Source organism: Diadema setosum, chromosome 1 (assembly GCF_964275005.1).
Source record: "Diadema setosum chromosome 1, eeDiaSeto1, whole genome shotgun sequence".
In the NCBI taxonomy this organism is placed as follows: domain Eukaryota; kingdom Metazoa; phylum Echinodermata; class Echinoidea; order Diadematoida; family Diadematidae; genus Diadema; species Diadema setosum.
The window spans coordinates 22449845-22477029 of NC_092685.1; the positions used below are offsets into that span (position 1 = coordinate 22449845).

The 27185-nt window shown below is 37.3% G+C and overlaps 1 protein-coding gene across 1 annotated transcript; it reads right to left on the bottom strand.

Moving 5' to 3' along the window:
• Window positions 1-767: 767 nt before the first annotated feature.
• LOC140228418 (uncharacterized) lies at window positions 768-27185 on the bottom strand. The gene is made up of 4 exons (XM_072308640.1): window positions 27082-27185; window positions 13120-13296; window positions 6952-7089; window positions 768-1229 (listed from the first exon to the last, which is right to left on the bottom strand). The coding sequence occupies exons 1-4, from the start codon at window positions 27170-27172 to the stop codon at window positions 1045-1047; spliced, it is 591 nt and encodes a 196-aa protein (XP_072164741.1). The 5' UTR covers window positions 27173-27185; the 3' UTR covers window positions 768-1044.

Genomic DNA, 27185 nt, shown 5'->3' on the forward strand with positions numbered 1-27185 from the left:
ACTGGAACCATGAGCGTTAAAGTGGCTTTCTTAGTCAATCATAGAATAAATACTATTAGACGATCATCCTAGACGTTAAAATACCAGACCTGCTGTGAAGAGTGAAAGAGTGACGCGTCTAGGGTATGCCGTCACAGACATTTCCTGATTATCCACTTTATACAACGTATATAAAGTATGTAATAACATGTGAATCTACATTGTGTTTATCTTATTGTATTTATTCATAAGCATATATGTTTGTTATCCATCATACAAATTTTCCTAGTGGAGTCTGCCATATACTTCACCCGGTATTTCTGCGATTTTTTGTTGTCAAAATCTTGACTTAAAATCCAGAAAATGGCAAATGTCTGTCTTTTTTTGGTCCCTTTAATGTATGGTGGCGTTCATCGCGTGCAAATATCGTGCATTCACCTGACTTCTCCTCTTTATCAATGAAGTCGCGGTCATCAGCGCTGCTCCAAAGTCACTATTGTCCTTCCATTCGTTTTCCAGAAAGTAAACAGCAAAAGCTGCTGACAAGACTAGTATGAAAGGATGCCTGGCAATGTACCAATCATATCCATACAGACTCTGAAGAATACTGATTATGAAGTCGTGACAAGCCTGGTGACTGGTTCCAAACTGACCATCGTAGAACGTCCATCGCAATGTTTGTGCAATCTACATTACACACACATCAAGTTGCCCATGGTATTCGATGATCGATCATACGTTCACATTATATCGAAGAAATGCGATGACGCAATTACGTTCATTGTTGCTCCAACAGCAAAGTCAAACATGCCTTTCACCCTTTCGGTGCCAATCAGTCAGATTTGCATAAATTTCACACACAAACCTATGAGAAGGTAATGTAATGTGGCACGCAGAGGGTTAGGACAGGAAGTCGCTTTCGCCTATTGGCAACGACAGTGTTGTTTAGCGCCGAGCAGACTCAACAAGCAGTGTCACATCGATTGCCGACAGGCAAGGTGGACCGAACGCCACCCGGACGGCAAGACGGGAGGGCAAAATGGGCGCCAAGAGAGATCCAGTCGATCATGACGCTGCTTGATCCTTCTTCATGTTATCCTTCTTAAACTGTTTCACCATCTTGGCGATGGCGTTCATGCCCTCGTAGAGGCCCTCACCCGTGATCGCCGACGTCGGCTGGATGTGCCACGGGTTCTTGGTGATGCTTCTCAGATCGAGAGTGTCTGCCAATCTTTGTACAGGCTCGGCTTCTACCAGAAAAAACAGTGGGAAAAAACATACACATAATATTAAGCTATGACAATTTAGGGTCTTATATTGTGCTTTGGTGATTTAAACGGGAAATCCCGTCCAAATATAAGTTAGTCTGGTAAGAAAGAGTAAAATATTTCTAGTTCAACTGTATGATTTTGATAAAAATCGGATGAAAAATAAGGAAGTTATGACATTTTGAAGCTTCGCTACTTTTTCGGGAAAAAGTTCTTGAACGTTCAATATGAATATGCAATGAGCAAGTGAGCATGTCATCCCCTCACAACTTGCCATATAGTTTGTACATAAACTTTTGAAATTTCCAATTTTTTATTCAAACGCAATTATGCCCGAGGCTCAAATCCTCGTATATCTAACTGATCACTATTCTGAAGTTACTCAATCAGGAATAACATCATGTTTCAGACTTCAAGCTACGGTCACGAAGGTTCGTACGAATGTCACTGTTCGTACGAATTCTGGAGTTCCTAGAGATTCGTAGATGGGACACAGATTCTTACCGCCTTCTTACGAATTTCGTACGAACGCTGATTAATTCGCAAGAACAACTTAAGACCTTTTAGAGAAACGAAATGATTTTCAGTTATACAATGACACTAGAATTCGTACTTCTTTCGACTGTTCGAAGGAATGCCTTGAGTTATTCTTTCGTTAGACTTACGGCCATCTTACGACTTCTTTTGTCGTAAGATGGTCGCGATACTTGCAACTCACGGCACTCTCAAATCATTCGTAAGAAGATTTTACGATTTTTTGTACATTTTGTCCTCTTCCTCGTAATCTTTTACCGCTTCCTCCCTGTCACTTCGGATGTCCATCATCTTTTGAGGTTGTTGATCCAACTCTCCCCCTCTCGCACTTCCTCCTCATCTCCCTCCTTTCTTTTCTTCCCCTTCCCCCTTTGATTGCCTTCCCTTTTGGTCCCATATTTAACAGAGATTCTTTCTGGTCGAACGCCTAGAACAGAGTGAGGATTTGAACTTCGCGCGTTTGGCTTTATATCCCCTAAAACTCAACAGTTGCACAAATTGTGTACCTACGCCTTACGAGTCCCTGACGAGCGGCCTACAAACTCGAAGAGTTGTTCGTAAGAACACCGTACGAATCTACGTTCGTAAGGCATTCTCACGAAAGACGTAAGAGTCCTCTATGAACGACTTAAGGCGTATTTACAATCATCGTAAGAATTTAAGGCTTCTAGAATTGTCTCTCGACCCTACAAAATCTTGCGTAGTTCTTACAATGTTTGTACGACGTTCGTACGGCCGCCTTACGAAGAGACGGTTTCGTAAGAAGTTAAAAAAAATCTTGGACAAGACCATCGACCAGGCTACGAACTTACGAAAGTCTACGAAGGGTCTACGAAAGCTGATTTCGCACTGCCTTCTTAAGAAGATCTTACGAAATTGTCTAAAAATCGTTCGTAGCAGTTCTTAATGGTATTTGTGACCGAGCCATCAATGACAGAAACATAAACTTTTTGTTTGTTTGAACACAATCAATGGAAAATTGTGGTTATGACATTGTTAGCTCACTAATTTGCATATTCATATTCATTGTACAAGAACTGTTTTGTGGAAGTTAGCAAAACTTCAAAATGTCATAACTTCCATATTTTTCATCCGATTTTAGTCAAATTTTACCGTTGAACTCGTAAGATTTTACTCTGTTTTATCAGACTAAGTGTTATTTGGAGTGGATTTCCCCTTTAACATGAGTTTCAGCCGAACCGCAACTTTATTGATTCCGTCTTTCAATAGTCATTGCAGGTAATATATTCATGATCTGGCCATGCCAAAATCGGGTAATATGAAACATATAGATTATCATGTTAATTCTAAAAGAAAGAGAAAGAGGGAGAGAGGGAGGGAGAGAGAGAGAGAGAAGAAAGAAAAAAGAGGGGGAGATAAAAGTTGTACTAATAGTTTTCTGGCTCTTCGAGATTTATGCAAACGTATATAAACGTGGGGATTTTCTCCTTCCCTTTCATTTCCATTTTATTGTAATCAAATTAAAGTTGGGGATGTGTTATCATCAAATATATTGCAATTTGCACTTGTATTTGCATCAATTTTCTCCTGCCAATGCTGAATCATTCACACCATGTACATGATTATTGTACAATCGATAATTTGACTGAGTAGTTTTCCATGCGACGTGTGTGGGACCTATATAGCTCTGGTAAATATGAATCTTGATCGCGAACGAAAGTGTTGTGTCATGGGCATTGCTGATCGCCACGTGACCACCGGCCTCAGAGGTGTGCCATGAACAAGTTTATTTATGCCTTCCATGCAGCGTAATATAACTACCGGTATAGATGTAGCCTACGTGTCAGAGAGTGAAACTAAAAGTGTGAAAATTAGCAAATTACAAATGAGCAGGCATTGAATTATAGGTGCTGATGTCATTACTACTCTCAAACTGCTAGTGCTACTACTACTACTACCACTACTAATACTGCCACTGCTACTACTACTACTACTACTACTACTACCACTACTACTACCACTACTACCACTTCTTCTACTACTATTTCTCCAGCTACTACTATAGGTTTTCCCATCCATTTTCGCACTTTTGTCATTCAATTTCAAAGATTTATTATTCAATTTCGTCCCGAGAAGCAGGTGGAACGCAAATCCTAACTTCAATTTCGTCAATTGTCATTGTAATTCGTTTTTCGTCAAACATTTTCGAAGACATAGCATTCAGAATAGTCAACTGTCATTCAAATTCGTCCCTCCCGCTGACGGATCGCAGAATGTGAAGATCAAATTCGTCTTTGTTCACACGATTTCATGAATTTTTCATTCAAATTAGTCAGATATTGTCGATTCTTTATTTTGATGGTTAACCAACTTTAAGCCGACATATTTTTACTTTCTCTCGTAAACTGTATCGTTACACATTATTCTCTAACCATTTGCTTTAACAATACACACGAAAAACAAGACTGCCAACGAAAATGATTGAAGGATAAACGACAGTCAAAATTCATAACCCGCAGGACAGTATATCAGTGTCACATTTTGAACTTTAACTCGTAATGTTCAGGTTTTCGCATCATAATGCATGAAGCAAAGCTTAAATTTTGTACCCTGGAAAGCAGTAAAGATAATTATGTTATCCATTCTTTGACATTAAACAGGCGACAATTCTACACTTAAATTTTGTCTTTGATCATGTTTGCCAAGAAATCGTTTGTCAGTGTTTTCGTTTGCGAGACGGTATACGTCTGTTTGAACATGTTGTATCAGTGTGTAATCGGATTGCTTGTGTGTGTGTCTGTATCTGTGTGTGTGTGGGGGGGGGGCACTTGTGTGTATGTTAACTCCTGAATGTAAAATGTGAAAGGTTACAGGAAAAAAAAAAAACAATACATGAATGACTGGAAAATCACACCGGGTAGAGATATGAGACGAATATGAATGAAAATTTAACGAAAATGATTGACAAAAGACGAAATCGATCCTGCTGTTTTGAGTGCTGCGAGTGAGACTGACGAATTTGAACTGTAAATGACGAAAATGTATGCCAAATGACTAAATTGAATGGACTTTATTTGAAAATGAACGACGAAAGACGAATTTGAAAGTAAGATTGGCCTACTCCCGACATTCCGCGACGAAATTGAAGTAAAAATTTGTGAAATTGAATGAAAAAAGTTTGAAAATGAATGGGAAAACCTATACTACTACTGATAATAATGATTATTATTGTTATTATCATTATTATCAATATTATCATCGTCATTATAATGATGATGACGATGATGATTACCATTATCATTATTATTATTATTATCGTTATTATTACTATTATCATTATTATTATTATTATTATTATTATTATTATTATTATTATTATTACTATTATTATTATTGATGTAGCTGATGTCATTATTACTCTTTTTTATTGGCATCATGCTCACGTATATGAATTCTTTGCTTTGTATTTTATTTTTCAGACTGAAAACAATAATAGACAGGAAAGGCAGTCAGTTCGACCATTCCCTTTCTTGTAAGAAGATATTCAAGGTGGTTATGATAGACAGGACATGTCTGACCTCCTCTCTGTTACGTCATATCCACTTCCTCTACCTGTAACCTACTACAACTGTACCTGTATTCTTATTCATGTCCGACAAAGAACGAAATATCAGGTATACAACTCTGCCTGTTGTTGGTTTGTTTGTTTGCTTTTTGCTCATTCCTCCGATCCCTACGTAACTGATTCATTCGAAGAAATTAAACTCAGATAAGTGTCAAACTCATTTGTGTCACCACCTGCCTAAATACTGCGAACACCAGTGAGCAAGTTTCCCCCAGTGATTTCACTGGTCTGTAAATACCACAAAGTTGAGAGGTAAAATTGAATTTATTCCAATGATCTAGTTAATTCGGCTAGTGAATTGGTTGCCTGGGTCCCCGACAGGAAATGCGGCCTGATATTGTCACGACACTTGGACAACGACGATATACCGGTCACTCTATGCACATGTGATGTAGATAAAACATTCTAAAACTTTCGGACCATCACCTAATTCCTCCACCGAGTGAAATTTGGCCGCCCACAAAATAATAATACACGTCATTCTTCTTTGTTTTCGGCGTTATTTATAAATGATGTTTTGTTTTCTTTGGGTGCTTATACTGTCTGCCAGATGTGCTAATGAATTATCCCTCACCCCCACCCTAAAAAAAAGAAAACAAAAAAGTAAAAGAAGAAGAGAAGAAGAAGAAGAAGAAGAAGAAGAAGAAAAAGAAAAAGAAGAAGAAGAAAAAGAAGAAGAAGAAGAAGAAGAAGAAGAAGAAGAAGAAGAAAAAGAAGAAAAGAAAGCATACAGTGGATTTAAAAAAAAAAAAAAAATCACGCACTTATTATCGTACGCGCCTGAAACAGTGAAATGGTGTAATTCCTTGGAGAAATAACACGAAGTCATGACCAGATGCCTTAGTATCCAACTTGGCAGAAAATATATTATAAGATTCAGTTTGGTAAATGCATAACACATTTATAAGACAATTTTATAAGACAATTCCAGTGGCTTTGCATTTAGAGGTGAAAACGCTCCATGGGTTAATGTGACTACACACTGTGATCTCCCGGCATCTTAAAACTTGTATGATTCTCCAGAGGAATTATGGGGTCGCTGTGGCATAGTGGATAAGACTCCAGACTCCCGAGAAGAGGAGCCGAGTTCGAATCCCGTCCAGTCCTTGCACTAGATGTTTTACCCACCATGTCCCTTTCGACCCAGGTGTATAAATGGATACCTGGCAACGCTAGGGTAATAATAATTGCAGGGCCCTCTGGTAGAGCAGCGGTAACACTGAAGAGGCTACCCTGGGTCGAGACTTTATCATTATAATGACATTGGTAGACGGGACAGGACAAAATACAATGGTACTCTGTAACCATCGTTATCAGCTTCATAATGTTTGAATTTCGGTGGCTGCAAAGCAGAATATAGATTTCCATTCTACATTGTTCTTGGGAAGGTCCTAGTCCGGTCAGTCCTCCCCCACCCTCCCTCCCCCTGCCCCCCCCCCCCCCCCCCCGAAAAAAAAAAAAAAAATCTGCGACAGGCCATTCCCTTCCCATGTCCAGCCTCCCAAAGTTCTAGTTCAGCCAACATTTTCGACGCTGTGTGATCTAAAAAGGGTCGCTCGGAATGGATAGGGTATCAATTATTACCAGCCATGTCCTGTTTGTTGGCCAGAATAAGTAGCGGCGTGCCGTCCAGTATGTCGCTCGATCTCAACATGTTGAAGAGCTCCTCTCGCGCGTCCAAAAACCGCATCTGGTCAGCGCTGTCGATGACGAAGATGATGCCTGAACAAAAGAAAATCATAGTTATAAAAAATAGCATGAATATGAATTCACATAATAAACATACACAGGAGGGAGAGATAGAGAGAATACACGTACAATATGTTAGTGATCTCACCGGAGTCTACAGTCGTATTGATTGGTCAAATCCTTTCTTTCTTTTCTTTCTTTTTTTTTTTTTGTGCCTTTGACAAAAGACCTAGAACTCCGCTAACCTGGAAACATCTAAGTACTGACCTAGAATCCTAAATAAAATGACCGTGTTAAAGGGACTGTACAGTACTGGTTGAAGTAAGGATTCATGTTTTGAACATTCCTAAGTGAGATAATGAAAAGCCTCTTATGAAATATGAAAGAGCATGTAATTTTAAGAAGGATTCAACGTTTATTTGATGAAAATTGGTTTTCAAATGGCTGAGATATCCAAGAAAGTGCTAATAATAAAAGGCGACATGCCCCAACTTTATTAGTATCTCTTTGTTTCACCTTGTTTTTGGATATCTCAGCCATTTCAAAACCGATTTTCATCGAATAAACTTTTGATACCCCTTAGAACTTCATGCTCTTTGACATCTCAGAGTGGTTTCTGAATATCTCACAAAACGTTAAAAGCTGAATCTTCACCTCGACCAGAACTGTACATACCCTTTAACTCGAACACTGTAACTGGATGATGAGTGCTGCGATATTAATACTATACAGGGTGTATAAAAAAAGGTAATCCAACTTTGGAGGGGTACAATTTTATAATTGTCAGCTATGGAGAGCGCAATATTAGCTGTGAGGAAAGGGGAACTCTTCTTTTTTCCATTGATACCATTGTCATATTTTCCCGGTACACGCGGTTCAATGAACAGTGTCTGGGCATTAGCATTGATACTTTATTTTTATTTTTTATTTTTTCCCGACCTGCGTATCTCAAAATAACTACATGTATATATTCTCTACAAATGACTTAAATATCTATATTAAATACAATAGCTATTAAAAAAAAACTTTTGGAATAATATATTGTTTACTCATTATTTATCTAGTGATCCCACGTCCCACAAGCTTTGCTTTTTAGTGGATCACTATTTTCCATAATCGAATTTACTTTCCGAACACCCACGAAGTATATATGCATTGTTCCTCCTAATTATTGTATATATATATATATATATGTTGTTATATAATTTATCTCGTATACAATCTTTTGCAAATGTTTGAACAATATCATTTCATGACATGTATACTTTGTATATGTTGATTTCGTTGATTGGAAATAAACTATGATTGAATTGAATTGGAATTACCTAATTATTTTGACTAAAAAAAATGTCATGCATGACTAGGAAAATGAACTTTAAAGACAACAATGACAAATTGCACTTTTTCCAAGTTCGCGTGTTATTGTGAAGGAACAATGCATGTCTCATTGCATGGATGAGATCTGCCAATGAAAGTGGCCAAATAGGAAAGCCTGTACGAATGCAGGTTTATGTTTAGGGTTTGTGTTTAGGGTTTCTCCTACATGGTCCATAACCTTTAACATGGCCACCTGTCCAACAACCCACACATTACCCACACAGTCCATTTTCTCTGTTCATATTCAAAACACAGTTCGCAGCGACAAACCATGTCTTGAATATCAGATGAAGAGAGAAAAATGAATAATGGTTTACCCTTTATGGGAAATACCAAGTTACCGACAAAAAGGCCATGTCGAAGGTTATGAACCATAAAAGGTTGGACGAAACCCTAAATACGAACTTGCAGTCGTGCAGGCTGGCTTGATGATTTGACCACTTTCAATGACAAATCTCATCCATGCAGTGAGACATGTATTGTTCCTTCACAATAACACGCAAACTTGGAAAAAATGCAATTTGTCATTGTTGTCTTAAAAGTTCATGTGCTCAGTCATGCATGACATTTATCAACATAATTAGGTATCAATGGAAAGAGGAAGAGTTCTCCTTTACTCACAACCAACATTGCGCTCTCCATAGCTCACAATTTTCCCAGCCCTCCAAAGTTGGATTACCTTTTTTTTTTTTTTTTTTTTTTGATACGCACTGTATATGAGATTTACCCATAAACCTGTACCTATCTTACTCCCAATATAACAGTAACTCGGTCGAGTTGCGTCGCCATAGATTACTAGGTAAAAATCTGGAATGAAAATGGCCTCTCTGCTCCACTTGTAATGGAGCTGCAGATAATCATAATGAATGTATCCTATGTAGTTACTATATGGCGTTATGCGAGTTCAAAAACCTACATCGTCCGATGCCTTTATTGCTCTTAGAGTTTTAGAATATTACCGCGTAATTTTTTGAGATGGTTGTTCTATCGCTAGTGCTTGTAAGAGGAGTTTGATATGGTAGAATTTTGCGGGAAGTGAAACTGACCCAATTTCTCACCGCCTATATAATTTAAGCATGCACACTTTAATTATGCGCTTAAATAACCATGTCGTTAAACATCCACACTCCTGGTGGATGCTTGAACATGTTCTAATTTTACCCGTATAACTGTGCCATGTTAAATGTGGCAGCAATATTAATAGAAGTAATGTACGTTTGATTTCACACTGCATGCTACTGCACTCTGATGCAATATCTGTGGACTGAACATCCTATAAATACGTTTTGCTTTCTGGGAATCATTCTTAACCCTTTCGGTGCAATGAACTTTGGACAGTGTGTATAGGTAAACCATGATATGATATGATTTTCTGTGCCAGTTGGCACTTACAGACTTCACGAAGGCCTGATGATGAGTAATTAATGGAGACAATGAGAGATTGTTCAAATTTATCATGATCGATCAGTTTCTTCCCCCTATATGGCGTAGCTACAATGTATTTGAGAGCATTATGTTCTCACCCAACTCCTCGCTTTTTTGGATGAGAGGTTATACTGTGTTTTTTACCGGTATTTATCACTTCCCTTCTGTTAACCGAGGAACTTCCGTTTTCCCAGTTTCAATCATATAAGTTGAGTAGGAAGCTACCAGATTATGGGATCGAGGGCCTTTGCTCTTTCGATTTACGCTGCCACAATGACACTACACAGAGGTCTGTACGCGTAATGGTGCTCTAGTACACCTATAGAGTATTCTTCTGCATGTGCATGCTCTATGATGCATGGAACCCAGCGCCCACACTACGTACCTATAATAAGAAATTGATAATAGTGATGTCTCCGACAACATAAACACTTTATTGAATATAACGATACACCAGCTTCCTTCTAGAGCAGTGGTATGAATACACAGGGGAGAATCCCAAACAACACCGATTTCGCAAGAAATGACTGAAGTGGTAACGGGAACGTCTTCACACCGTAGTATACGTAATCTTGGATCTTGAACCTATTAAAGTCCTAATGACCACTTGGATATCGTAGAAAATTGAGACGTTTCCTCCCCTTGAACTTAATGGTATGACTCCAATCTGTGCATGTAACGTAAAAGAGGAAATGATCATTATTTTGTGATACTATTGCACTTAATTTGGATATCCCTGAGCGAATTACTGTCGTGTTGGGATATCAATGAAGTCAGTATTCACAGAATACACCTCCGAATATAGAATAAGCATTTGCTCGTTGATAGTTAAGTGACAATGCACTTATACTTTCGATTAGGATTTTTTTTTTCTTCGTCCATCGTGCAGACTCTTATGCTGCTGGATGTGACAAGTATATACATTCGCAGGGGTATTGTGATTTAGTTTCGTAATCAAAGGCCTACAACGTACTTGGCAATAATCATCTTTTGTGTTTGCACAAACACATACTCATGAGAAATTAAGTCTTCATCGATGGTGGATATTTTGTCCAACTGATGAACGATCAGGATCATCCCAAGTGCTCGACATTTAAAACAGGTCCATGAATCATACAACCCACGAGACCGACACTACGCAAATGAGGCCCACAAGCTAGGCACGAGGGAAAAGGCCCATGAGATCGGCACTAATTATATTAAGCCCCTTGATTAAATATCGGTCTTGTGGGCCTTTATTGCCTCGAGTCGAGCTTGTGGGGCTTGTTTACCTGGTGTCGAGCTGGCGGACCGTATAGACCCTATATTTTACTTGATGTCGAGCTCATGGGCCTCGATCATTCAGTGTCTAGCTCATGGGCTATATGACTCGTGGGTTGTATGACTGGTGGGCTGTTTGACTCGTGGGTTTCGAGCTCGTGACGTGCTCCCCAATAATCCCTCCATTTTCCTCTCTCCCTCCTCCTCACCACCCCCCCCCCCCCATTTCCCCAGCATTCCCATTCGACAAGTTTTCCTCCCGTCATATAGCAGTTAACAAAATCTGAATTTTGCAATTATGAAACTTGCTTTGGCAATCTATCTAGAAAAAAAAAAACAACCTCTTTGATAGTTAATAACGTAAATGTTATCAGGTTTTAACAATGAAAGCTGTTTGAATAATCATGATGCTGTCATCCGGTATTACATCATTACCAAACCTGTCAGTAATATCATCACCACTTTAACAGTATAGTGTAAGCCTCATTTGTATAATATCGTCGTCTTCTCAATAGTTGGTTTGGCTAGGCTACTTGTCACTGCTGCTGGGATCATCGGGATGATCAATTTTGAATGTATTCGATCTCAAGAATACAAGTATAAAGTCGTAAGCGAAGACACCAACCGGCAAAAGTAAATTCGAACACTATATTACAGCATGTTGCTCAATACAACTCTTTCCTTATAATGGGGAAACGCCTTTCACATATACATTATTATTAAAAGTAAATTACACTTACCTAAGAGATCCTTCATTTACGATGTCTCACTCTAAATCGGATTTTAGAGTTTTAACTCTTGATGTACGAATATACTACATTGTTTCATTTGTTATATAGCCTTGGGTATTACTTGGGAAAACCACCGCAAATTTATTGCTATCCCACAACCTCATAAAATGATGCATTATACACACATGAATGATGGTAGCATGTTTAATGTGGAACCCCATAAACGAAGCGGTGTCAATCTTACGCTACAATTTTCATATTGGTATTTTCAAGCGTATGCAGTTTCAGCTCGTTCTAGAATTTGTCACTTCATACATTGTTATACAATCAATAGTGCTTGAGCGCTTGTATACCTATTGGCAAACCTATCACAGGAAATCCAACCGAAGGTCTTGTCAAACCATGTTTTTGAAAGGGCCCTGATTTCATTCAGTGTATATTTTGATTGTGTGTAGACTGCTAAAACTCCACTGGAGACACACAAATATTGTATTGTGTTGTTGTTGTCGTTGTCATTGTTCACTTCAGAATCATTTACAGATTTTCTATCTTCAGGTTTAGCTAAATAAATGGGGCATGACATAATCATATTGTAAGCCGTCTGATGACATTTGATGGTCGTGCGTCACCCTTTAACGGTCTCAACTGCGATCACGTCCGTCCGTAATAGAAACCGAATCCCCCGTGCATGCCATAAGTGACGCAGAACAATGAGTAAGAAAGAGAAGTGCATTGACAATCATTGTCTGTAAGCCGTCTATAGCACAGCATCGTCGCTATGTAGGAGATCGAAGGCGGATGCGATTGCAGCAATAATACATAACACTAGAAAGGCAGTAACAATTTAGTGATAGCAATAGTAATAGTAATAGTAATAGTATTAGCATTAGTAATAGTATAGTAATAGTAATAGTAATAGTAATAGTAATGCTAATAATAATAGTTATAGTTATAGTAATAGTAACAGTGATAGTAAGAGTAGGAGTAATAGTAATAGCAACAGTGATAGTACATTTCATGTGATGTCATCACTAATTGAAAATTCTGATAACCTTTTCCCCAAATTCGTGCCAAAAACCCCCCAAAAAATGGTGTACCCCAGCCCCTTCCCCTTGTGTGTGTGGAATATGCAGATATAGATGTAACACTTGGTCTGTCGATTACTTATTTACACAAAAAGAATTGAATCTTATCTTCCAGCGAATGAAATCATTGAAAACAAGCATTTATTCCTGGTCGTGGTCATTGTCGTCAACAACGTCCGCCTCACCCTCTGTTCCTACGAAATAATGTCTCCAAAGAGCCCGTAGTCGTTCCTGACCGCCGACATCCCACACGGTGAAAGTCAAGCCGGGGACTGGGGTGATGGTCTCGACGTTGAAACCTATGGTGGGTATCGTCTGCACCGTCTCATTACACTTAAGTTTGTACAGAATGGTGGTCTTGCCTGGGTAGGGAGAGGGGGAAAACAGTCGGAAATAACATTACAGTGCGATATTTCAAGGGCACAAGTGTGATTGTTAATTCAATCTAATTATTATTATTGCATTATTATTATTATATTTTGTTTATATTACATTTCGATATAATGTAGAGATTTGCAAGATGTATTTTGAACACTTATATTCTTTGTTGAAAATAGAAGTAAATGAATGAAATGAAATAAATGAAAGTATCATCACTATGCAAGTGATATAGCTGAATATCATACAGCTGTCATATTCTGTATATGTCATGATTATCATCATAACTATTCATCCTTCTCCACGTTATTGTTAGCTGTAATTCAGTGATCATTCTACGTGTTCTCATCATCAGTATCTCTACAATGACTATAGATCCACCACGTTAACAAAATTCAGCAAATACTGTACAACTCTTCTACATGTGTCGTCTGCATTAGAAGTATATCGCGACACATCGAAAACCCATATCCTGCCTTGTGTGTATTATCGCAATCGACTAACTTCAAAAGTAAGATAGGGTACAAGACACAATGGTCATCACTATGATGTAGTTTTGATCTTACGCCAGCGATATTGTGGGCAAGTATATAAAGTGTTTCTCTCGATCCATCTCTTCTTCTCTCACTTCATCTCTCTCCTAATCATAGAATGAATAGGATGTATAGAAACAACCGAGATAAAGGCCCAAGTACTTGACAACTTTTCGAAATGGTCATTGATTGGGAGAATTACGAGTAAGCATGACGAAACAACATTGTTTATTTTTCAACGTGTATTTTCTGTTCATTCTTTTTACACCATCTGTCATATGACAACTCAGTCAAAAGTTGAGTATTCACTTACTGTCATTACTTTTTCTCATCACTTCTTGGAAGGGTTGCAAATATTACTCATGTTGTTGAACTCATGTTGTTTCTTGACTGATTGATCTTTTTAGCCATATCTTTAATTAGGGTTTCATTCCCCCTTTCTACTTCTTTGTTTGTCAGCATGCGATCATACACACACTCAAATTCACTGAATGGAAAAAAAAAATATTTTCAACCTCGAACTCATCGTCAACGTAACAAACACAATCATATTATATACGGCACAGACATTGCCTTTTACAGGTGAAATATAACATTTAGCATCCCCGCGAGAATTATCTTTTAACAACAGATTAGACTATAAGCACTCAGAGAAAATATTGGCTTGAGGGAAAATATAACTCCCACAGGTAAAGGACTGTCAGGTCAACATTACAACTACAGACAAGATAATATTTGTTATGTTATGTAATGTAATGTAATGTAATGTTATGTTATGTTATGTTATGTTATGTTATGTTATGTTATGTTATGTTATGTTATGTTATGTTATGTTATGTTATGTTATGCAATGTTATATTATGTTATGTTATGTTATGTTATGTTACGTTACGTTATGTTATGTTATGTTATGTTACGTTATGTTATGTTATATTATGTCATGTTATATGTGATCCAAATGAATACAGACATCATTTTATTGTAGCCCCATGGGCAGCCAGTCAAATTCCCGAATTATGTTACCTGACGTGACGTAGTAACTGCTCATATCAAAACGACTTCAATCCTCGCTGCAGTAGTCATGTGATTGCATTACGACCAATCACCGAACAGAATATAATGCAGAACAGTCAATATAATTATAGTACACTTAATAATCATGAAGTAATCTTTTGATTAAGCAATGAAGGGTCCAGGAAATAGATTGCATTGCACATTGAGGTCAGGGAATTCAGTTGAGTTTTCCATCCTAACTCACAGAAAATCCCGTCACCTCTCTGCCTCTGAAAGGAGAAACCAATGGTGTATAGAGCAATTGTCTCATATCGGATATGGAGCAAGTGAAAACTTCCGGGATCGTGTGTGGTAACTGGTTAAAAGGAAATGAGACAAGTTAAGCTCTCTCTCTCCCTCTCTCTCTCTCTCTCTTTCCTTCTGTGTGGGTGTGTGTATGTGTGGGTGTGCCTGTGTGTGTGATTGTGTTATTGTGTGTCCATTTAAAAAAAAATACGCCCCAGTCTCAAATACTAATACAAATATTAATAACAATTATATATCTGTCTGATCTTTATTTCGAAGTTGAGTCACGACAAGAATATCAATATTATATTTTACTCGCTCGAAGAACATGAGCCTGTGGCTTTGTACGTACTAGAAAGAGAATAGATTTAGCGCATTATCTTTATTATTGTGAGGGGATGTTACATTAACATTACAAAAAAAAATTAAAAAAATAAAAAACAAGTAAAACAACAACTACACCAGTTATGATTTATAAAAAAAAACCAACAACAGCTAGATGAAAAGCAATGATAGGAAAGTTTTGACACACACCGGTTCTAAGCGAATCCTCGGAATAAGGGGTTGTACCAAAATGATAAAGTAGTGTCACGTATCCCTGTAATTGCACAACTTTTAGATTCATCATTCCAAAAGAAGGATATACATCACAGTCATTGCTTTTGAATACGGCTGGTAAGGAAGCAAGCAATTCATCAATGGTGGCAGCTAGGTCCATTCGCTTGAAGTCCTATGCAAGAATATCATGTCTATTAAGGAATAAAGAAATGAACGGTTTAACTTGTTGCAGGTCTGTTACAGATTGAGACAAAAAACATTTAAACGATTTTTTTTTCTTTCCTGTTCATGCTTTGTTTTGTTTTGTGGGGTGCATGGTTTGAAAGTTCCTCACACGGTACTAATACCTCAGTACAATCAGGAATTTGTAACATCACCAGAACTCCCCCCCCCCCCAAAAAAAAAAAAAAATGAAATGAAATGATTCAAATCGAAAAAGAAAAAGGTATGTTTCCGTGGTTCGTCGACATTACCACGATTACTCCATGCTCCGCCAATACCAACGGACGCTATCAAATCGACGGAAATGCCTCGCAATGGAGAAAGTATAATAGACCTATCCATGCTATCTGTGGCTACTAATCACGAGTTCTGAAACTCTTTGAGGTCCCCATTCACCTCACAAACGTGACATTTCGACTGAAGTCCATTAACACAAATATCAATATCTTCATATTTTTGCAATCAGCACTGGTGACGACCCCTATCAGTGGTGCGCATTGTGAATCTGCAACCACGTATCGAAAGAAACAAGAGAGGTCATGCGGGACCTATCTCGCACTAGGGATATAGGGAGTAAGAATCACAAGTGGTGTGCATGCACGTAGAAAAATGACACAAAACGAGTCCGCAGCTATACAAGGGAATCGTTTACTTTCCGACATTCGATGAGATCTCCAAAAAAAAATAAAATAAAATGGAATATAATGACACAAACAAACAAACACCACACTATAGTTAAGTACATATATTATGTATAATCTAGTGTAAAGGAATATGACAAAGAAAATGTAGTTTCGATAAAGGTCATGGAGCAATGGTAGCAGTTCATGCGCTGCGCGTGATCTTTTACTTGTGTAGTGCATTAAAGGGGCTGTACAGTACTGGTCAAGGTGCGGATTCATGCTTTGAACATTCCTAAGTGAGATAATGAGATACCTCCTATGAAATATGAAAGAGCATGCAATTTTAAGAAGAATTCAAAGTTTATTTGATGAAAATCGGCTGCCAAATGGCTGAGATATCCAAAAAAGTGCTCATAATAAAAGGCGACATGCCACAACTTTATTAGGATCTCTTTGTTTCACCTTGTTTTTGGATATCTCAGCCATTTCAAAACTGATTTTCATCGAATTAACTTTTGATACCCGTTAGAACCACATGCTCTTTGACATCCCATACAGTGGTTTCTGAATATCTCGCAAAACGTTAAAAGCTAAATCCTCACCTCGTCCAGAACTGTACACACCCTTTAAGTGTTACGTGATAGTCATAACACTCTCAGTACGACAGTGATTTATCTGACCCTGACAGAAGACCTTCTATTTAGTAAAGTGCTCGGTTTTTATGTAGATCTATGATCAGGGTCCTGTCGCATGGACATCAACCATTGAAATCAAAACATAATTTGACCTAAAGACATAAGAATCCAGGGTTTTAGTCGATGATAGAGTTTTTGCCGATGTTAATGATTGACTTATAAACACAACACACCGTTTTGTGCGGAAGGGTACCTACTGTTAGTTTTGATGCTATATGCTGGACGCACTTCCCTTTAACCTATTATGTTATATGCGATTTGCCTAATTATCTTGACATGCCTTATCCAGTTTTTGTTTATCTTATAAATGTGCAAGCTTAATAGTTGTCTATAATAATGACACCCTAAATTTGAGTTTTAGGCTCTTCAAGACTTAAAAATTTTAAAACCTGATGATAGGTTTCGGGGAGAATCACAGAGAAAGAGATTCACGCAACTTTGTAATTGTTTTTTGAAGTTTGCAAACCCTTTTTCTGGCACACACCCATGAGAATGTATGATCACAGTTATGGCGTGTGTGACAGGAATGCAAATGAAAATAAGGATCATAAGACGTTTGTCAGACACGTCAGGTTGTCGAAATCAACCCCTCCTCTCCCTCCCTCCATCCTCCGGAAATACTATATTGTGATGTTCAATACAAACAAGATAGTTTAGACCATGGAGCTAATTGTAGCTCCATGTTTAGACAAACTATTCGGACCGCATTCATTGTCTGCCATTGTCTGCCATCAAATTAATGTTCTTTAGCAACCAGAAGTCCTTGACCATAGAAAATTACACCATATATTATTATCATCACCATAATCACTATCAATTTTACCATTTTATTGATATTAGCATTGATTTTTACTATTACGTTTGTTTAAATGTATAAGTGACATACAAGACTCATGTTTTCATCAAACTGAAACTCAAAAATCTAATAGAAATTTCTGTTCAGTTGCTAGAGGCTAGAATCAAGATTGGAATTTTAGAATATCAAATTAATTCATAGAAATTGAATTGCATAGAATCTAGTATTGCCGCCGCGTACGTTTTAGAGCATTTTTTTTCGAGTTTGTAGGGTGACAACATCATCCATAATTTGGGCATTACGTTGTGCCCAAGACAAAACATATTATTTCTAGGACATCTGCATGAATGTGATACTCAAACCTTTCTTGTCAAGAACTGAGATGTCAGAAGCTGAAAGGCTGATAGCAAACCAACTAGCAAGGAGCTAGTGATACTTTTTTTTTTCACAAGGGTCCCCCGATCATTTATACCGTGAAAGAGTTCTCGAATCGTTTTTTCCTTGGGTTATAAAACTTTCAAGTCTTGAATAGCCTACAACTCAACTTTAGTGTGCAATAGACAACTATCAAGTTTACCCACTGTTATAATCAACAATGACTGGGCAGGACATGGCAAAAGATTTAAGCAAATCGCACATTCACATATGTGGTTAAAGGGAAGTACGGCCGGTATTAACATAACTATAACCGTCCAAAACTAACAGCACCCCGCTACACAAAACGGTGCTCTGTGTTTATAAATCAGTCATTAACATCAGCATTGAGTCCCCAAACCATGTATTCCTATTGCTTTTAGGTCTAATAATGTTTTGATATTAATAGTTGAAGTCTATGCGACAGGGCCCTGATGATAGATCTATATCTATAGCACTTCACTGAATCGAAGGTCGTCTTTCAGAGTCAGACATATTACTGACGTAATGAAAGTATCATGACTGCCACGTAACACTAACTACGCACTATTTATACGAGTACTAGATCACGCGCCGCGTATACTATTACAATACTATTAGTATTATACTGTAATCATATTGCTCCATGGCTATTATCAAAAACCACATACTTTTTCCTTCACACTAGATTATACATGATGTATACACTTGAATACTTGGATAAAGTGTGGTATTTGGTTGCTTGTTTCATTTTTATTAATCCATCTGAGCAGATGGCTGGATAGCTCACATTCAGCCGCACTATATCACGTGCTATAGCTGGTCTTCCATGAAATCTAGTTGGATGTAAGTTGGGACCACTTCACCCTGCTCTTTGTGATGAATGAATGAAACCGTCCTTATGATAACATGTATGAGTTGTGACTCTCTTATACACACGAGACCTCCATTTTGTTTTATCCGAGGGACAGGGTGTTTTGCCTCTTACTCTATAGAGTGGATGGTATGATTACGAACAATATTGCTCGGTTAGATTTGGGGATCGAACCAGGGGGTCCTTTGGATTTGAAGGCAGATTTCTTATACTGACTGAACCAAATCACCACCACCCTATGCTGAAATGATCTCAAAATACTCCATTGAATGATCAAGCTCTATTTTTCACATATCGCTAGCAAGATATCCTGAGGTTGCTGTGTACATACTGCCACAAATCACATTAATTTTAAAGCCAACACATATAGGCCCGAATTCACGAAGGTGGTACAAATGAAATCATGGTTTAAACCATGGACAAAAACCATGGAGCGCCAAGTGCCGCACGGAATATTTCGTTACGAAATTTGTTATTTCGTCAACAAAATGACCGTTTCGTTAACGAAATTATCATTTCGGGAAGACATGTTCATTTAGATACAAATTGTTGTCATTTCGTTACAAAATAATCATTTCATCGACGAAATGACCGATTTCGTAGCGAAATATTCCATGCGACACTTGGCGCTCCATAGTTTTTGTCCATGGTTTAAACCATGGTTTCATTTGTACCACCTTCGTGAATTCGGGCCATATAGTTTTAGAAGGACTCAAAATTCATCTTCCACCATCTGAAATTTGCTTGCAATACATCGAAATGGTCTAGGAAGAAACTTACCTGGCTGAAGCGATTTGCCAGGAAGATGAGTTGTTTTGGAGTATTTTGAATTCAAAATTGTAGAATAATTTCGATATATTAGTGTGCATATGACTTTTATTCCAGAAGAGCCCAGAAGAGCATTGCGGATATAGGTAGAACGTTACCTGACGATCGATCGTGCCCTAGCAATCATTTTCTTTTTCCGACAAGCTCCATGCAATTCACATAGCGCAGAAGATCGGTAAAAACATGCTTATACATCTCGGGATTTGCTGATTATAGATAATCGAATATGAACAAATTACGTAGCAACCACGAATGGGTATGCTCTTAGACTGTCGTACTACCGAAGAACCTGTAATAAACACTAAACAAAAAGTAAGTTCCCCCTAAAACAAACCTCTGTAATTTATGAATCAGGAACCTTTGAGGAAATCTGAATACATGATTATGTAGCTGTATTTCTCGGCTACCTTTCATGTGAAATTCAGTGGATATCACTTGGTCACGCTTGAGTGAGCATGACTTAAAGTCAAAATGGTCACTTTTTGAAGTTCACAAGCCCAATTTTGCAACTTTGATTTGGTGATATCGAAACAAATTTCAATTTTCCAGGATAAAAAGGCATGCAACGTATAATTTATGTGCTTCGTATCGTACCATGTCACTGTCTTGTGCACAAAATTTCACGGTTGAGTGAACACGGGGTGAAAAATACCGAAATGGCCGATTTGACATGTTTCTCGTGGTAATTTCTGTCAATTGAGATTGAATTCGTATGTTGAACAGTTTTTACACACAATTCACGTAATTTCACGGTTGAATGAGCACATTAAAAACAAAGAAAAATAACAATTTAAATTTTCAGTAAGAATTGCGATAATTTTGCCCACTGAAATCAAATGTTTAATGCTTTTTGTATTGTGTTAAATACCACTGTGCATAATCACCTGACATTTCAGTCACGCTTCAATAAGCATGTGGGGCTGGAAAATCCGTTTTACCCTATATAATGAAAAAGTATTCATTGTTTTTTATGTTTTAGTTGCAATGTTGGAAAATTACTCTTATTCCAATGAAAAAAATAACATTTCAATAAAAAATTACATGGTGACATGCTTCAGTGAGCACATAAGATGAGCAAAGTGTGCGGGTCAAAACCATTTATCGTGGCTGAAATTCCCATAAGATTTACATTTGTTTTGTTTATGAAGACGTATTCAGCGGTGTTAGCGGATAGAGCCTAAAAAGTGAGTGAAGATGCTACCCAATCTGTGTTATATTGCCGTAACGATCGCATAATAGTGAACCAACATTTTAAGCAACTATCATTACCATCACAATCATCAACACCACATGAACAACAAAGGCCACTATCTCACCACAATCAATATCTGTCTCCAGACTCTCAGTGCATATTTGCAGCACGGGAGGATATTGATGTTTAACAAAAGTACAATTTGGTACCATGTCAATGACCAATTGCATTTATTTTTCCTTGAGTTAATGCATGACTTCATGACATCACAAAGACATCAAGAACTTAATGCCAAAATCAGTATTCAGTAGCGAGGACAAATCCCCGGAGATTTAATTTGCATAATTTCTCATCTCTGCCCCAACAAAGGAATGTCATCAAAATAAACGCAGACCAATTTCCCAGGAATACTTCAATATTTAATTTAAAAAAAGTAGCCATGGATTATAAGGGGGGTTTCCGGCCCCAGGCACCCTTTGACGTGTAAAATTTTGAAGGAATGCGAAGGATCACTGAAACATTTATATCGGTCCTAAAACGCAATAATGAAATGTTTTCAGATGATTTTAAATGCAGAATATTAAAGCAACACCTGCTGGATGATTTCAATAAGATAAATCATTGTTTCATAATGTGGTCATTCAACCGTAAAATAAACCACACTGCATGCATAAGCCATTGTTAGCTTTCAAAAACATAAATTCCTCCTCTTCACATGAACTTACCATGGGGATTATGGCCAAACTGCCAATTTTTCATTATGTAGGGTACAAAAAGGGTTTCCAGCCTTACGTGCTTATTGAAACGTGACTGAAATGTCAGGTGGTCACTGATATGCGTGTGGGTATTAGCACAATATGAAAAAAAAAGCATCATGCAGTTGATATTAGTGCGCAAATTATCGCAATTCTTACTGCACAATTTAAATTGTTCTCTTTTTTTAATGTACTCATTCAACAGTGAAATTACGTGAATTGTGTGTAAAAACTGTTCAACACACGAATTCAATCTCAATTGACAGAAATTACCACGAGAAACATGTCAAATCGGCCATTTCGGTAATTTTCACCCCGTGCTCACTCAACCGTGAAATTTTGTGCACAAGTCACATGGTACGATACGAAGCATATAAATTATACGTTGCATGCCTTTTTATCCTGGAAAATTGAAATTTGTTCCGATATCACCAAATCAAAGTTGCAAAATTGGGCTTGTGAACTTCAAAAAGTGACCATTTTGACTTTAAGTCATGCTCACTCAAGCGTGACCAAGTGATATCCACTGAATTTCACATGAAGGGTAGCCGAGAAATACAGCTACATAATCATGTATTCAGATTTCCTCAAAGGTTCCTGATTCATAAATTACATAGGTTTGTTTTAGGGGGAACTTACTTTTTGTTTAGTGTTTATTTCGCGTTTTCGTTACCCAACTGAAATCGTGCTTTAACGCGTTATTTCATGATATTTTGCATTAATAATGTGTCCACCTATAATACGGAGCAAAAATAGACAATTCTCTCCAGACCCCCCATAGAAGTAATGTTTTTGACATGCCTCATCCTCACAGTCCGAAAATGAAAGAAAGTTCGCTATTCAAATCCGAAAATGAGAGGAAAAAAAAAAGCATACCAACAAACCTTCGGAATTACGAAGCTTATTTCGCTTTCGGATCAACGAACCTTCGGAATAACAAACCGTCGGAATAACGAACTGTACCTAAGCTTCAACAACACTTGCGCGCGCGGGGGGGGGGGGGGGAGAGTGTTGAAGATGAAATAAAAACTGACATCCTCTCTACTCAACTATCGTAGTCTGTCGTGTTTTACAATAAATATGGCAAAAAGCAAACACGATTCAACGTCAAATATAAATCTGAATTTGGAAAATTTTACTGTAATGCAAATTTAATAGGTCTTAAAGACGGTTGTGATGTTGTGAAGCCCTAACGAAATAAAAGGACAAAAGCCAGAAGTTTCCATTTTTATTTCATGCACAATATTTTGCGAAGGGAAATAATGATAGGGCCTAAGCATAGTTAACGTGTTTACATGGATAGGAAACTGCTGCAAAATCAGCATTTTGGCAGTTCTCCGCCAAACGATTTCCAATTTACCCGAATAGATTGATATTGTTTATTACTTACGTATACATTTATTTATTTATTTATTTATTTATTTATTCATTTATTTATTTATTTATTTATTTATTTATTTATTTATCTATCTATCTATCTATTTATTCAATTATCTATCTATCTATCTATCTATCTATTTATCTATCAATTCATTTGTTATTCATTCATTCATTCATTCATTTGAACATAGGATAAAACGATCAGATAACAGCTGTTTTACATCGAAGTCCTGCATGGACACTTCAGTTTCCTTCAAAGGCGATTACTGCAAAAAACAAGACAACAGCAAGGAATCCATGATCCATTGATAGATGATTCTTTTTTTTTTTTTTTAAGTTTGAAAATGGGCGTTGTTTACGTTGGGTTTGTTCATTCAATACCTGCCACTCCAAAAGATGAAGTTTCAGTTACATTCATCATCATATGAAAAGAAAACAAAACCAAGTAACGAGTAAATTCATAATTCTCACTTCAAGTTTGGACTTTGATTTCGAAGCAAATAAACCCCATTAACAATAACCATAAACTTGTAAAGGTTGAAGTCGCATGACCAACATGACCATTTTGGCCGATGCCAATACCAAATTTGTAATGATGTTGAAATGTAAGTGTCAAGGGCGTAAAAAGAAACCGTAGAAAACAATGTTGTTGTTTTGTTCTTTCCAGAAGTAAAGTCCATACTTGATTTTGGTCAAATGGTAATCAAGCCATCACTGATCATCGTTATACTTAATTGTATTTTCCGGTATGTGTCACGTTTCTAGTGCATAATCATAGGAGCTGTATACTCGTGACACTGTTTTCACTTTCATTCCTGTTGTTCTTGTGCTGTCTTTAGGAACAAGGTGGAGATACTCGTTGAAAGCTACACTGAGCTGTTGGTGTATAGTTAAGACATTCATATCTCATCATGTCTTTCGAGTTAGTTTTCTGAAACCCGGCCTTTGGCCGACAAGGGGTGTTCCACTCCATGATACAAAAAGTGAATTTAATTGAATTGATGTTCATAATCATTATAAGATCAGCTAAGAGCACTGTTTTCGCCTAAATCGAACAAATGGAAGAAACACAAGAAAAGGAAGCAAAAAAAAAAAATTTCCATTCAGACTTCTACCAAAATGTCCGAATGTTTATTTTAGGTTCACATTTGACTATGATATCATGCTGGAATAAATAAGCAGAAATGATATTTATTGTTCCATCAACTATCAGTGACATCAGTGATTGATATCATCATTATTTCTTTGATTCAGTTCATAACTAAAACAAATCTCCCTTTTTCTATAGTGACTGTTCATTCATTTATTCTATTTCAGCATGGAACAAGCTTTGGCCATGGCTGTTCTTCAGTAAAATGCAGTGATTCGCGGTACAATGTATGTAATCTAGTGGAGGGACGTTGAGGAATTAGCAACAACAACAAAGAAAACTTTTTACACATCTCAAAGATCCTATAACATTGGTCTCCAGATCAAGTTAGTGGTTATTATAGTGCGATTCGTGGTTTTGATTGGATATTTTCTATCAAAAGAAGAGCAAATGAAATCACGGCACTCAAAGTCTATGTTACATTATATTTTGCTATCATAATATATCATGAATTGACATCAACGGGGAAAGGCCAAATCTAGTCCAGGAGGGCATATCCGGCTCTTCTATGAGTTTTCATATCGTTAAAGGACAAGTTCACCTTCATTAACATAAGGATTGAGAGAATGTAGCAATATTAGCAGAACACATCATTGAAAGTTTGAGGAAAATCGGACAATCCGTTCAAAAGTTATGAATTTTTGAAGTTTTTGTGCAGTCATCGCTGGATGAGAAGACTACTTCAGTGTATGATGTCATATGCGTACAACAATATAAGGAAAAAAATAGAGAATTTCACAAAATTTCATCTTTTGAAAAAAGTGCACATTCCCTCGACTCGTTACTGACATACGGGTAATATTATTCCCATTGCCTATAGAAAGAGGCCAGTCAAGTGCTCTTTTATTATGCGAAAAAAGTGAAAATATGTTGAATTTTCTTTACATTTTCTTTATACTGTTGTACTCATATGACATCACGAGCCTTAGTAGTCTCCTCATCCAGCGGTTCCAACACAAAAGTTTTAAAAATTCATAACTTTTGCATCGATTGTCCAATTTTCCTCAAACTTTCACTGATGTGTTTTGCTAATATTGCTGCATTCTCTCAATCCTTATGTTAATGAAGGTGAACTTGTCCTTTAAGGTTCACAAAATTCACAGGGTTAAAAAGGTTTATGAAAATGGCTATATATTAGCATCAAGAGTGCATGCGTCAAATAGCAGGAGGAGCTGATTCCCGTTCAGTTTCGCCAGATTCACGAGTGGACAGTACATGTTATAGCGGTTCTTGAATCTGTTTTTGGAAGAAGAAAGTTAATATCCTGAAATGAAATCCCTAAATGTATTACAAAGTATCTTGATCCCAATTGAATTGGATTTCATTCGAATTGAACTGAATTGAATTGAATTGAAGTGAAGTGAATCAAAAAATTGGGTAATGATGTGTTTCATCATGGTTCTGATTAACATTTACTCTGGGTGATAATTTTGTAAGTCTGCACAGGCTTCTGATGCAGTGTTCTACGAGTAGAAAGACCAAGACGGAAGAAGTCTATCGATATTTATATCTCGGGTGTTTGTGCGTTATCGGTAATCGGTACTGGCAAGAATGCTGCTGCTTATGAATTATGACAATATAACATATATATCAGGTGAGTACGAAGGTCACATTAAGATTGTATCATGTTCATAGTTGAATACCTACTGACAAAAGGGATTTTACGAGAGGCGCGACTACTAGACCCAAAAGTCAAAACACATGTGCAATCACTTGAAAGACACTGTGAATGACTCTTTGAATGAACGCACTAATATAGTGGGATTCATTTCCATTATCAAGTTGTGCAAATTACAGTATATGGACACACAGGAACGCAATGTTAATGATTCTAATTGTTGTTAGGTTCCTCCTTGGATTTATCAGGGCACAAGGCGCAGGGAACAAAATATGACACTAGTTGCAGAGTCTCCGGCTGTCAACCCAAATTGAGTTAATCCACAGTGCAAACATGCTGACTGACTCTTTCAATATTTAACTCTTATTGTCGTGGCTAAGTAGGAAAGAAATCGTCAAACTTTTCTGACTGAGTTACATAAAGATGTTCGAATGACTGATAAACAAAATCCCAAAACAAAATATACAAATGGTTTGAAAGTAACTGCTGTCAGTAGCAATATGTCTAAAACAATTATCACATATTACAATAAACAGTTTATTAGACAATAGTGCATTCTAACGCCACCATCTGGTGGAGATGAAAAAATAAATAAATGAATGAATGTTTAATGAAAAAGAACTGAACTTTGGATGAAGTCACGAATAAAGTTTGAGCTTACAATCTTTCTCTTGCTCTCTGCAACACACACATATGATATATCTATCTATCTATATATGGACAACTTAGTTAATATATATATATATATATATATATATATATATATATATATATGCATAATACTTGCATAGAGGCATTTATGTACGTAGTATGTGAGATCGTCAGCCCCATACAGCTGGCACTTGATCCTTACCCGCTGCATCCAATCCCACCATGAGAACCCGAGTCGGGTTCTTGGACCAATCTCCGAAGGCACTGCTAATCTTCGTCATCACCTGGCCCATGTTTCGGTCCCTC